The 14,434-nt window shown below is 47.9% G+C and overlaps 1 protein-coding gene across 1 annotated transcript in view; it reads right to left on the minus strand.

Annotated features, from left to right (window-relative positions):
• Positions 1-3,451: 3,451 nt before the first annotated feature.
• ARFGAP3 (ADP ribosylation factor GTPase activating protein 3) overlaps positions 3,452-14,434 on the minus strand; it is a 57,799-nt gene continuing 46,816 nt past the window's right edge. Inside the window, exons 12-16 of the mRNA XM_066358587.1 lie at positions 13,948-14,076; positions 12,357-12,480; positions 10,655-10,745; positions 6,108-6,229; positions 3,452-4,662 (exon numbers count right to left, since the gene is read on the minus strand). Of these exons, the coding sequence (XP_066214684.1) occupies positions 4,645-4,662; positions 6,108-6,229; positions 10,655-10,745; positions 12,357-12,480; positions 13,948-14,076 (484 nt within the window). The 3' untranslated portion in view covers positions 3,452-4,644. The remainder of the gene's footprint in view (positions 4,663-6,107; positions 6,230-10,654; positions 10,746-12,356; positions 12,481-13,947; positions 14,077-14,434) is intronic.

The following is a 14,434-nucleotide window of genomic DNA, read 5'->3' on the forward strand; positions in this document are numbered from 1 at the left end:
TTTTTCTTTTTTTTTTAGTTTTTTCTGAAACTGGAAACGGGGAGAGACAGTCAGACAGACTCCTGCATGCGCCCGACCGGGATCCACCCGGCACGCCCACCAGGGGCGATGCTCTGCCCCTCTGGGGCGTCGCTCTGTTGCGACCAGAGCCACTCCAGCGCCTGGGGCAGAGGCCAAGGAGCCATCCCCAGCGCCCGGGCCATCTTTGCTCCAATGGAGCCTTGGCTGCGGGAGGGGAAGAGAGAGACAGAGAGGAAGGAGGGGGGGGGTGGAGAAGCAAATGGGCGCTTCTCCTATGTGCCCTGGCTGGGAATCGAACCCGGGTCCCCCGCATGCCAGGCCGATGCTCTACCGCTGAGCCAACCGGCCAGGGCCTTAAGAGTTCTGACTAAAAGAAATTGTATAGTAATAAAAGGTATAGGGTACAGCAATACTTTTTTTTTTTTATTTTTTTTATTTTAGAGAGGGGGAAGAGAGAGAGAGAGAGAAAGAGAAGGGGGAGGAGCAGGAAGCATCAACTCCCATATGTGCCTTAACCAGGCAAGCCAGGGTTTTGAACCGGCAACCTCAGTGTTTCCAGGTTGACGCTTTATCCACTGCGTCACCACAGGTCAGGCAGCAATACTTTTTGAAAGAGAAAGGAAGAAAGTAAATTGTTATAAAAGTCAGTTATTTCTGAATAATTAAGAAAATTTATAAAAATTAAGGATTGCCTCATGCACCTCATTAAAATGAGTCAAGGATTTGACTCAGGATATAAAACCAGTGGGGAATGTGGTAAGGTGCCAGAGAACTGTAAAACTTAGTATTGGCAACGCCATTTTAAAGAAGAAAAGTCAGGCTTTTTGTCCTGTCCTTTCTTTGGAAAATGGAGGGCGAAGGATATGAAAGTCTCCTGGCTTACAAGGACAACTGGGTCATTTAGTTTTAGTTCTCTGAAAGGATTAAGGTTATCTGAAGAACTTCCTTTCCCTTTCAATAAGAGACAATATTTACACACCACCCTACACTGATTTTAGCTCTCACTCCCTTCCTGGAATCTGAGATTAACGTGTACCTCTAGGCAAAGGAGGGGAGATAGACACTAGAAGGTTTATGAATGTATGTTAATATGTAAAATGACATCACCATTGTGTTACCTCGAAAGTTTTAATGTTTTTTAAATCCCCTAGACCAGGGGTAGTCAACCTTTTTATACCTACCACCCACTTTTGTATCTCTGTTAGTAGTAAAATTTTCTAACCGCCCCCCAGTTCCACAGTAATGGTGATTTATAAAGTAGGGAAGTAACTTTACTTTATAAAATTTATAAAGCAGTTACAGCAAGTTAAAGCATATAATAATAATTACTTACCAAGTACTTCATGTCAGATTTTTGTTAAGTTTGGCAGAATAAATCTTTATAAAACAACCTACTATAGTTAAATCTATATTTTTATTTATTCTTTGGTTGCTCTGCTACTGCCCACCATGAAAGCTGGGATGCCCACTAGTGGGCGGTAGGGACCAGGTTGACTACCACTGCCCTAGACAAATGTTATAAGCTTGTTAATGATTGTGTCATGCTTTAATGCCCCCCAACCTGTATGTGGTCAAAGGGTATATGACCAGCCTCTGAGATACATTTGGGGCTGCACGATTTGGGTCAGATATGCCCCGTGTTAGTCATATGTGGCCGGCATATTAATAAATCTCATTTAATAAAACTCCTTCAAAATTCATCTGGACTTGGTATCTCTAAGTAAACCTATGGAAGTGAGGTACGGTACTTTACAACACCTTCAGGTGTGGGGGGGAGCTTGCTGGCTCTGGCCCTGTTCGCCACAGGCCCACAGGCGGCTTCTCTCCCTATGTGGGGATGCCCTGATCTCTGCTGTTGGGTTGAAACAGTCCCTCAGTCCCATTGAGAGTTAGGGCTTCTACATGGGAATTTTAGGGGGACAGAGTTTAGTCCATAGCAGTGTCCATGAGGAATTCTCACACTGGGTTGCCTGCTCCAGGCTGGCGTCTGGGCTCAGTGCATCTCCCAGAAATTTGCTCCTCACAGGTTATATTCTCATTTATCGGGGGGGGGGGGGGAGGGTCAGACTGCTGAAGGTCACTTCCCTGACCCTAAATGTGCCCTTTTTTCCCCTCATCATTACACTTGCTCACAGGGAAGGGCCTTGGCAGAGAGGACACTGATCTCAGGCTTTACTGTGAAGGGTGAGTTCGCAGTAAACTGGGCACACCCCCTCTTCAAAGCAGCACCTACATCTCTATATCTGTTTGCTTATATTCCTAACAGCTCTCCAAGGTGATCAAAAAATACTGGATTTTCAAAGTGAATTTGTTCTGGCCAAGGGCTACGTAAAGCACACCCTCCTCTTCCCTGCTCCCTCCTATGTTTCCCCAGCTCCCCAGAAATATCATCTGGCCCTTGGATTTCAAATCACCATGTTCTTTACTCTATGAGCACTCATGCTAACTGATTATAAAACAAAACACCAAGGCCCAAGGATAAATGGGCTGGAAACACAACTAAAGTCACACTCACACACAGGCACGCACAGATCCACGCACACGCACGCTGGGGCTCCTGCCAGCACCGGCCCTGCAGCTGACGAACTCACCCTTCACAGTAAAGCCTGAGATCAGTGTCCTCTCTGCCAAGGCCCTTCCCTGTGAGCAAGTGTAATGATGAGGGGAAAAAGGGCACATTCAGGGTCAGAGGAAGTGACCTTCAGCAGTCTGACCCCCCCCACCCCCACCCCGATAAATGAGAATATAACCTGTGAGGAGCAAATTTCTGGGAGATGCACTGAGCCCAGACGCCAGCCTGGAGCAGGCAACCCAGTGTGAGAATTCCTCATGGACATTGCTATGGACTAAACTCTGTCCCCCTAAAATTCCCATGTAGAAGCCCTAATTCTCAATGGGACTGTATTTGGAGATGGGGCCTTTAGGAAGTAAAGTTAAACATCATAATGGTGAGGCATAGGTCCCATAGAACTGAGTTCTTAAGAGACACTGGCAATCTCTGGCTCTCTGCCAGGACAAGCAACATGAGACACAGCAGAGAAGGTGGCCTTCCCCTGGCCTGGGACAGGCCTCTCCAGTAACCATCCCGACAGCACCTTGACCTCGGACCTCCGGTCTCCAGAACTGTGGGATAATGCACTCTGTTGTTCAGGCCCCCAGTCTGGGCTATCTTGTCATGACAGCCCTTTAGGCTTGAGAGATGCACTTGGCACACCCACACTATCAGCAGGGACATCCCCACCCACCACCGTGCTATCTCAGGTAATGACCATAGCCCACAGGGCCCCAAACATACATTAAAAACAGATTAAAAAACAAAACAAAACAGATTCATCAGAAATGATATCCTCATTCGAACATACATCAGTGTTATACCATGAGCCTTCACTGATGATTCATCTCAAGCTTTTGTAAAGAAAAGTCGGCGATGTAGTCTACAGCAACTATTTATTTAGAAGTCTACAAATTGGAGCTTTTAAGAAAGAGTCACAAAATATTCAGTTGAAACCACATTTCTGGTTCATCAAATTTCAAATACAGTTTACTGTTCTAAACAATATATTCTAATGCTGTCTAAAACACAGCCAAATTATTTTTCTTTATTAATTTATACACATTCTGCAATTTTTTGAAAATGAAGATTAAGATAAAAAATATTAACAAAACCACCCAGTTACAACGACTTTTTTCCCATATACTGAAGTGTTTTCCATGGGCATATTTCCTTACCTGACTCAATGTTTAATTCTGTACACTATATTGATTTATAAAAGCACTTAGGGAATTCCCACCTTATGTTTCTCATCAATTCAAACAGTCACACCTTGTCAAAGTTTGGTTCCCTTGACAATGCAGAAGCCAGAGGCAGATTACAGTCGATTGAGGCCCCAGGCGCAGGAGAAAATATTGGGCTCCTTACATTAGAAAAAAGTGGAAAGTTGGGGTTTTGTGGGGACCTTCAGAAGTCAGGGCCCAGGGTGCGCACCTGGTGGGCCCACCATTAAATCTGCCTCTGGCAGAAGCTTAGATTTGTTAAAAGCACTCACTGAAGATTATTTTTGAATTTACAGATCATACAAAAGAAACCATTTACAAAGGGACAGACGACTTTAAACATTATTTTGAAATCACCTTAACATGTGGAAACAGAAATGAAGCGATTTGTCCAATCAGACACCAGTCATTTTTGGCCTTTTGATTTTAGTCTTTGCTCCATTTTTAATGAAACCTGTGTTGTGAATTTTGTTTTTCTAGGCCCATCTGGCATCAGCTGATTCTGGTGGCCCCTAGCCCGTAAGTCTATGTGCTGAGACCACCCCCCCACACACACACAAAGTCTCTCTATCCTTGGAGAGGGGGGAGGGCCCCATGTCTCCTGGGCCCCAGTCGTTGGAACTAAAGATTCCATGAAAATAAAGCAGGGACATGCATGTGCAGAAAGGAATGCAAAATAGGACAATAAAGCTACTACATCAAAAGAGATGTTAGATGTCAGCAATGTATCTATACCACACGAAAAGGTAGCAGAACAATATGCAAAACTGGCCGGTCTTCACTGCAGTCCACGAAGTGGTTGCTGGTTCATTAAAGAGGAATTTCTCCAAACAATGCATGACATCAGTATTAAGAACCATAGCGATCCTAAGGGAGAGAACCCAAGTGAGTCACATGCAGCATCGGTTCCCCGTGCCCACCACACCGACACTGCACCCCGTCTGTCACCTGCTGTGAACACACCCCGGAGGAAGGACAGCAAGCGGAGGACCGCGTGGCCCCTGGCTGTGGGAAGGACTGCGGGGGGGGGGGGGGAAGGACAGTGTCTGAGAGGTGGGCAGTGCAGGCCAACCCTCTGGGAGGCAAATATGATGGGAGGACAGAAGAACCCATTTGAAGCCTGAACCCTGAAATTCTGGTTTGGCTGAGTGAAGCAACTTAACCTCTCTGTGCCTCTGTTTCTTTACCTATAGAATGGGGGTATTAAAAGAGGGTAAACTATAAAATGGGGCCCTGCCGGATAGCTCAGTTGGTTGGAACATTATCCAGAAGCACAGAGGTTGCCAGTTTGATCCCCAGTCAGGGCATATACAGGAACAGATCAATCTTCCTGTCTCTTACTAAAATTAATCAATAAAAATCTTTATCAATATCTTTTTTTGTGTGTGTGGGAAAGACAGAGAGAGTCAGAGAGAGGGACAGACAGACAGGAAGAAAGAGAGATGAGAAACATCAGTTCTTCGTTGCGGTTCCTTAGTTGTTCATTGATTGCTTTCTCATATGTGCCTTGACCGCGGGCCTTCAGCAGACCGAGTAACCCCTTGCTCGAGCCAGCGACCTTTGGTCCAAGCTGGTGAGCCTTTTTTTTTTTTCTTTTTACAGGGACAGAGAGAGACAGAGAGAGTCAGAGAGAGGGATAGATAGGGACAGACAGGAACGAAGAGAGATGAGAAGCATCAATCATTAGTTTTTTGGTGCGACACCTTAGTTGTTCACTGATTGCTTTCTCACATGTGCCTTGACCGTGGTCCTTCAGCAGACCGAGTAACCCCTTGCTCAAGCCAGCGACCTTGGGCTCAAGCTGGTGAGCTTTTGCTCAAACCAGATGAGCCCGTGGTCAAGCTGGTGACCTCGGGGTCTCAAACCTGGGTCTTCCTCATCCCAGTCTGACGCTCTATCCAATGCGCCACCGCCTGGTCAGGCTATCAATATCTTTTTAAAGATAAAAAAAATGCAGAGAAATCTAGAACTAAGATAAAATATACCAAAATACTAACAGATGTTCCCCTGTGTGGTAGGATTATGGGTTACTTTAATTTTCTTCTTAATATTTCTGTTTCAATATTGGGAAAAAGTACATAACAATCATGATAGTTTCCGTAACAATTTCCCTACAATCATAAATTAAAACATTCTAACAAATATAAAATTATAATTTTAAGTTTTTATGATGTTCTGGGTTACATTGTAACAAACATATAAATCAATAACATCAAATCTAATTTGCTAGCAATTTAAGAGTGGTCCAAATCTCATTTTCAAGACTACGAACCCACTATCATACTAGAGAACGTCATTGCAGTCGGACTGACCTGGATGGAAGTCATGACCCCGTTAGCAAAGACAGAGAGCTTCCCAGCCACGGACCTCACTCCCTGCTTCAGCTGGGCCATGTCGGGGGCGGCGGGCAGCACGCTCGTCAGGTTGTAGTTTCCTGCGCACAGAGCAGACGCTGGCTTGTCACTCTGCCACCACAGCTGCATGACCAGTGCCAGGGCACTTGATGACTTTAGAGCTGGTGGCTCCCTGCCCACCCCTGCTCCCATAAGCAGCAGACCCCATCATGGGAAAGGACCCTGCAGCGGGGTCAGGACTTGGGTTTTGGCACCAGTCCCGTTTTGCATATAACACGAGCTGCAAGACCCCACATGAGGGAGGCTGTGGCACTGGGTCTGAAGGCCACCGCAGGCTCAACACTGGTGCTGCCACTTCCAAGCTGTGTACCGCTGGAACGGTTCTTTAAACTCTGGGTGCTCACACAAGGCCCGACAGGTGGGTCCTCAGTGATGGGGAGGTGGACATTTGTGGTTTATGTGAGCTCAGCACCCTTCCCCTCTTCCGGGAAAGCCCTCCTCCCTTCCTCTGGGTGGCCGGTGGCCTCGCCCCTTCTCCCTCCCCAAAGGTTTGGGCACGTGACCTGGGCCTGGCCAACCAGAGCCTTCCCTGGATGATGTATACTCAAGTGAGAGGAACCACTGCTTGCTCTGGGGTGCCTTGGCCCCACCACAGCCGTGACTATGGCTGTCCCCCGCCACTTGCTGCTCAAGGACAGGGGGAAAAAGTCTGCGCAAGAGAGTGAGGCTCCCCAGGGAGGTGAGCCAAATAGGTGGGTCTGTCCTGCGCTGCTCTCTGCACCTGAGCTGCAGTCAAACTCACTGCCAGGCCTCCCAGGTACAGAGGCCAATCCCTCACCTTCCCCACCGAGGCCAGTGACAGTGGGGTTCTGTCACTAAGTTCTGGCTGCCTCAATGTAAACACTAGCATACTGTCACCCAAAGAGGTGAAGTTCATCAGTGTTTGAACAACAGTTGACAACTGGGACTCTGGGGTGAACTTCTGTCACACAATTGTAGTAGGATGCTGGCGGGGCTCTGGGACTGTGAGAACAAACCCTGCAGGTCCTCTGGGAGCCAACCCAGCTGCCCCTTTGGCTCCATAATGACCCATCTACACCCACCTGCCACTTAAGCGATAGAAGCCAGGTCCCTTTCCAAGAATAAAATAGAACAGACACACTCAGGAGAGATGGTGTGTACACCCACAGCACTGTCCCCACGCCCACCACACGGGGAGGCTATGAAAAGGGGCTGTGGGACAGCTTCGCCTCTGTGGAGAGGTCCCGAGTGGCCGCATAGGTGTGGACCAGAGGTCAGCGGGGACACCTCCATTCCTCAGGGAAGCACCTCCCCTTAGGAGTTTCTAAGTCGAGAAATGCTTAAAGAGAACACAACTGAAGCAGGACCAGAGCCCTTCCGATGTCTGGCCCTCCTCAGCACCTTCCCTGGGCCTGGGCAGCGCAGCTGTGAAACAGCAATCCCTCACTGGCTACACTCAGTCTCCAGGCACCCTGAGATGGCTAAGAGTCCCCCATCTAATTCCTCTCCTCCCCTTTTCTGTCCAGAACTCCTGAGTTCTAACCCTTGCCGCAAAGTATGTTCAATTGATAAGAGTTTTGGTCAGTAGGATGTAGACAAAAGTGCTTACGGGGCAGGGCATATCCTTTGCCTTCCCTCTTCTTCCTTCCTGCTAGCTGGAATGCAGATGTGATGGCTAGAGCTGGCACAGCCATACTGGGCATGAGGTGAAGTAGAAAATGGAGATCATGGACAAGATGAAGGGGGCCTGGGTCCCTGATGCAAGGAACACAATGCATCAGCCCCAAACTGCCTCCTCAGACTGTGCATCAGAGAGACAAACTCAGATCTGAGTTAGGCTTCGTTACTGTGTTTTCATTACTTACATTCCTCACTAATGATCTAAACTCCTGGGGGTGTAAGTAACTCAGCAACTCCTGGAGCAGATGACAGGTCCCCAGCAAGGAAGTTTCCTCCTACCTTGCAGATCTGCTGCCCTGGGCTCCAAACTTGACAAAACCAACTGCAGATCTCCTGTGTCTGACAAAGTCTCACCCCTCCTCAGGCCCCGGGGTGGTGTGTTTTCTCTGAGGGTGCCCAGGGCGGCAGGCTGGAGGGGGTGCAGCAGTGGTCAAAGGCAGCCCAAGTGGGCTCAGGTGACACAATGGGCTCCAGGAAATGACAGGCAGTGCAAACTGCTTCCTCAGGAAGAGGTTCCTTCATCTATGGACTATGGTCCCGCCTCTTCCCCACTCTCTGCTCTGCTAACAGTAGGCCTGCTGCTGAGGACATTTAACACGAACTGGCCAGCCAGGGTCAGGGTAAGGTTTCCGGACGGCCTCGCATGCTAAGGTGCTCCCTTACTATGACTGCAGGTCCCCACAAACCAGTTTGTCTGGGACTCACAAAGGGCCAAAGCAATTAATGGATCTTTGTTCTCTGAAAGGGATAGAAAGGTAAACATAGGCTGGACACAGTTTTCCTTCCACAGTTGAAAAGCCTGCTCTCATTTGATCTCCAAAAGGTTTTTTAGCAAGCAATAATATTTCAGAGTGAAACTCCCAGCAATTTTAATTACAAAAGCAAACACTGCCAGAGGTGATTTTCAACACATTGTTTCTTGGACTGATCTACACCTGTTCCAGAGCTCCTCTGAGGTGACCCAGCACCAACCCACAGGGGGCGGAAGCGGGACTGCTGGGAGCCCTCCGCAGGGCGAGCACCCTCCGCCAGCACTGGTCACAAAGGAAGCTGCCTTGATAAGAGGCCAGGATACTGACAGCTGGCAATGAGAACACAGCCCACGAGCCACACCCACCCACAGCCCATGCAGGGCAGCGAGCACCCAGTCAGAACGTGGCCTGACCCAGAGCAACAGCCCATCCTGATGGAGACTGGGGGCGAAGCCCAAGGGTGCTCCCAGCCCGGAGGCTACCCTGCAGTGGCCGAGGCCCCTGTCCCCACCTGTCTCTGTGGTCAGCTCAGCAACCCAGGCACCGCCAGGCTGGAACATGCCTTCTCTCTGCAGCACAGCTGCCTGGCAGTGCCTACCACACCCCCAGGGCTTTCTGACACCCCCGAATCCCGATACAGAAGGCCCTGGGCACCCAGGTCTGTCCTCTAAGTTCTGTTGAAGTAGTTTTTCTCTGGACTCAAAAAATGATTGTTCTGGCCTGACCAGGTGGTGGCGCAGTGGATAGAGCGTTGGACTGGGATGCGGAAGGACCCAGGTTCGAGACCCCAAGGTTGCCAGCTTGAGCACGGGCTCACCTGGCTTGAGCAAAAAAAGCTCACCAGCTTGGACCCAAGGTCACTGGCTCGGGCAGGGGGTTGCTGGGTCTGCTGAAGGCCCACGGTCGGGGCACATATGAGAAAGCAATCAATGAACAACAAGGGTGTCCCAGCGAAAGACTGATGATTGATGCTTCTCATCTCTCTCCGTTCCTGTCTGTCTGTCCCTATCTGTCCCTGTAAAAAATAAATTAAAAAAAATAAAATAAAATAAAAAATAAAATAAAATGGTTGTTCTGTATGGCTGCAGACTAAGTGGCCACCCGTGTTGGTCACTGCATACACATGCCCAGCTCCTCCAGGGTTGCAAACCAGCTCTGGAGATACTCCACTTGGGCTCTCCTGCTGATGAGCAGGTTCCTGATATAACCTCAGAAGACACTGCTCCTTTAAATGTTAGTGTGACACTAGAGGGACACAACGACACTTCCCCTAACCTTGTGGCCTGGCTGAGCCCTTGTGGGACTCAAACATGGCTTTCCTATGGCTCGGGAAAGAGAGGCAGAGTGGAGGGTGACACAGTTCTGGGCATCCAGGGCAGGCCCGCCCTCAGGCCTAGTCCCTGGCACTTCTGGACATCTCCCCACAGGAGTCTGGACCCTGACGAGGGATCGGGAGACAGAAAATGCCTCTCTGCCTGCCTGCCTGCGTTGTCTTCCCTTCTTCCCTGGAAGACTGAGGCTGGTGGAGTCACCTGTTCCATCCGCTCCACCGCCCCTGGGGCCCGGGAGGGTCTGCCATGTGCCTGACCCCAAGGGGCACTTTATGGACAGGCCCTCATTTAAGCCTCAGCACAACTTTGTGAGGTGGGTATTATCTACCCACTTTAGAGAGGAGACTGAGGCTGAAGGTGACAAAAACTGTTCAGGGTCTCACAGTTAGAGAGCGGCCAGCATCACACAGGAGCTTAGGGCTGTGATACATGGGATCAGACACCACGTTCACACTGTGTTGGGAACACTCATCTGCAACAGTGTTTCAGGAAGGTGACTTGCCAGGTAAGTTGGGGGATGCTGCTTAAATTACACGACTTGGTCTCATCACATGCGAAGCCTGGAGTGATAACTTCCTCTTTACCTGACTCACAGGGGAGATAGGAGCATCCAATAACGGCTGCTAATAGTCTTGTAAAACAACAAGTCCTAACGAGAGAACATGTCCTCATGCCGGGATACAATGGACACCAAGTCTGGGGCTGCCCGCCCTCCCCTCACCTGACGGCTGCTTCCTCTGCTCGTCAAACAGGTCCGCTGAGCTAATGGAGGAACTTCCGGAAAGCCTCTCCAGCCGAGCCCGGGTTTCATACTAGACAAGACAGGTAAAGGAAGCATTAGGCTCCGAACACCATGAGGATATTTTACAAAAAGAATCATTGTTGAGTTGTCATTTGAATGTGTCCCCGAGTAGAGGCAGATTAAGGTCGGTTGAGGCCCCGGACATAGAAGAAAATATTGGGCCCCTTAAAAAAAAAAGAGAGACAGGAAAAATAAAAATACACGTTAACCATATTTTTAAATAAATAAAAAATATTATGTATTGTTAATGTTAAAATTGCACATATGAAAGCAAACTTGGTGTCATTAGAAAAAAGTGTAAAGTTGGGGTTTGCGAGGCCCTTCAGAAGTCGGGGCCCAGGGCGTGTGCCTGGTGTGCCTGCTGTTACATCTGCCTCTGTCGCTGAGGCTCTCTCTCTCGCCAACAGCAGCAGAACGCCACTACCATGGTAGGGCAGGTGGCATGATGCTTACGTTCGGCAGGTCACAAGCAGATAGATGGACAAACAGCACCATGGCCAGCAGTCAGTGCGCGGGGAAGCCGGAGGGGAGAGAGTGACCTGTCCGTCGCAGGGCTGCTCTCACCCACCGCCCAGGAAGGGCTGAACCGAGAAGCTCTCTTCCAACACCCATGATATCATTTGTAACTGAACTTGAATGTTGTCAACTTTAAGGCCCAAGGTCGCTGGCTTGAGCAAGGGTCACTGGCTCAGTTAGAGCCCCCCAACACCCCCACCCCGTCAAGGCGCATATGAGAAAGCAATCAATGAACAAGTGAAGCAACTATGAGTTGATACTTCTCATCTCTCTCCTCCCTCCAACTCTCCCTTCCTGTCTCTCTCTCTCTCTCTCTAAAATAAATATAAATAAATAAATCAAAGCAAGGCAGATTTTAGGGGTTGGGGGAAAGCCTAATGGTACTCTAAATGTTCTCAAGATGTGGTGAAAGCTCTACTGCCACAAAATCAAATTCACGTTATTTAAGGAAGAATTCTCTGGGTAGTCCAAGAAGCCCAGTGTCCACTTGTTTCCAAGAGCTCCATGTAAGCATCATGCCACCTTGCATAAGCACAGGAGTGCTTCGGATTAGAAAGAAGCCTACGCCTCTCCATTTCCATGTGAGTTTTGGTGCTCAGCAAGATTCCACTAAGACTAGCTCACTAACATTGCTCAGAAAAGATGCAACAACCTAAAATAATTATATACTGCTCACAAAAATTAGGGGATATTTCAACACTTCATATTCATTTTGAATCATCCCCTAAGTTTTTTGAGCAGTGTAGCTACCATCTGAAAACATACCTATGTATTTCATTTAACTATGGTTAAAAATTATTAAGTAAATTACAGCTGGTATCAAAATTGCTTCAAGTTTATTCAAAAGATATTGAAAGGATGGCTATTCAAAACACTGAGGTTGGAGTAAGAGAGCTATGAGGGACAGTGCTGCCTTCCAATCCCTCCCATCGCTGGGGCAGCAAGGTGTGGTGACTCGTCAGAAGGACACGGGTTTGAGTCCTGGCTACAGCCCTCTGGGGCTGGAGCCCCTTCTACTGAGTCTGCCTCCCTCACACCCAGCACCTGCTCCCACAGCTCCCAGGCCCCTCAACGGGGCCCATACAGACACCCTCAGCACACCTACATCAGCTTGAGCTTGTCTTCCAAAGTACATGTCTGATGAAATGGCCTTGACATTGCCAAACTTCTTCTGGGCCTCATCTGTATTTTCAGCCGGCTCATAGTCTGGCTTGCGGCGAGTAGTAGGTCTACAATTAGAAACAGCCCAAACAAGAGTGACATCAGCAAGATGGCAGAACAGCAGCTTTCTACCATCATCCTCCTATGGAACACTGGTTTTGACAATCATTCACAGATAAGATGCCTTTGTGGGGGGAGTCCAGGAGTCCAGCAGAGCGGTTCTAGGACACCAATGGGGCAGAAAAGCCCAAGACTAGGTGCACTAAAGAAGGGAAGAGGAACAGTTGCACTTTGCCCCCCTCACCCCTCCCCTGGGGTGGCACAGCTCGGGGCTGAGACCTGCTTGGCCCACAGTTTCTCCCACGGGGGAAAGTGTGAGGGTAGTGATTGAGTGCCTGGTTTCCCCAGCTACGTGAATGGGTAAAGAAAATGTGGCGCATACACACACACACACACACACACACCACTGGGATATTATGTTGCCATAAGAAAGGAGACCTTGCCATTTGTGACAACATGAATTAATCTGGTGGATACTATGTTAAGTGAAATAAGCAAGATAGAGAAAGACAAATACTTTATAATCTCATAAGTGGAATAAAAAATTTTTTTAAATCAAACTCAGAAACAGAAAGTAGAATGGCAGGAAAAGGTCAGGGAGCCAAAGGGCAAACATTGGTCAAAAGCACACATTTTCATGTATCAGATGAACAAGCTCTGGGTATCTAATGGGCAGAATGGTGACTACTGCTAATAATTCTGTAGTGTATACCTGCAATTTGCTAAGAGAGTAGATCTTATATTCTCAGCACAAAAAAACCAAAACCAAACAAAAATTCCAGAAAAAGGATAAATTAATTTGAGGTGAGGCAAAGGTGTTTCTTATTTATAATGTATATAACATGCCATCTTACTTTTTTAAATAGTCAAAGGCAATAATTTTGTAAAAGGATTTCAGTCCACTTTTAAAAAGCCTGAGAATTCTAGTAAAAAAAAAATCAATACACATCCAAACCACACATTTGAAGGAATTTTCCATTTAAAATAGGACTGCTATTTGACTCTACGGTTCCACAGGCCAGTTCGTGAAGACTGAGTAACGACACTGCTCCCCACTGCACAAGGAGAGAGCAGGATGAGTGGACACTCCAGTTACCCAGCACAAACCCTCTGGTACTAGTAGTGTCACCTCGCACTAGCAATGTTCCCTGGTTTGAACAATAAATTAAACAGTCCTTCATTCATAACCCCCCCAAACTGGAGACAATTCTTCAAAGGGTGAATGGATAAAAAGACTCAACCATAAAGAGGTATAAACACAACGAAACAAATGAGTCTCAAGGCACTAAGAGAAGTCAAATAAACTGGTCTAAACAGGACAGTTACTGCATAATTCCATTTATATCACATGCTGGGGAAGCTAAGGTCAGAAAACAGACCAAGAGACCAAGAACAAAATCATTTACTGGTCCTGGAGACTTTCCCTAGAGATCCACGGACTCACTATTTACAAGCCCACACTTTGCTCTTTATACCTGTCTGAGTAGCCTGTGGTTTTCAGAATCGTGTCCGTGTCTTTGATGGTCTTCTTCTTCCAGTAGGAATCTGAACTGTCATCCCAACTAGAAAAACTGCTCCTTAACTCCATTGGCTCATCAAAATACCTGTGTAAAAGATGAGAACAGTGACTTTGGAGGACGTTACAGATGTCCACCACATTGGGTATGTGGGAACTGCATTTTTGAGCTCCCTTGAACTTGGGGGCAGCCATTAGATCTGACCGGGAAACAGGGGCAGACACAAGGTGAGTCATTTCCAAGGACTTTACAGAGCTCACTGACTCAGTCCCCTCTTCCCTGGCCGAGTGGAAAAAGTCGTGTCTTTCAGGCACTGCAGCTTCAGGCAGGTGAAACCTCTATTCACCTGGATGGTTAAGGTGCCACCCACAGGAGAGTTAATCTGGACTATTACCTGTACCCTGAGCTAACTTTCATGAACAAGAATAAACTATAGTTGTGTTAA

Source organism: Saccopteryx leptura, chromosome 1 (assembly GCF_036850995.1).
Source record: "Saccopteryx leptura isolate mSacLep1 chromosome 1, mSacLep1_pri_phased_curated, whole genome shotgun sequence".
Taxonomy (NCBI): domain Eukaryota; kingdom Metazoa; phylum Chordata; class Mammalia; order Chiroptera; family Emballonuridae; genus Saccopteryx; species Saccopteryx leptura.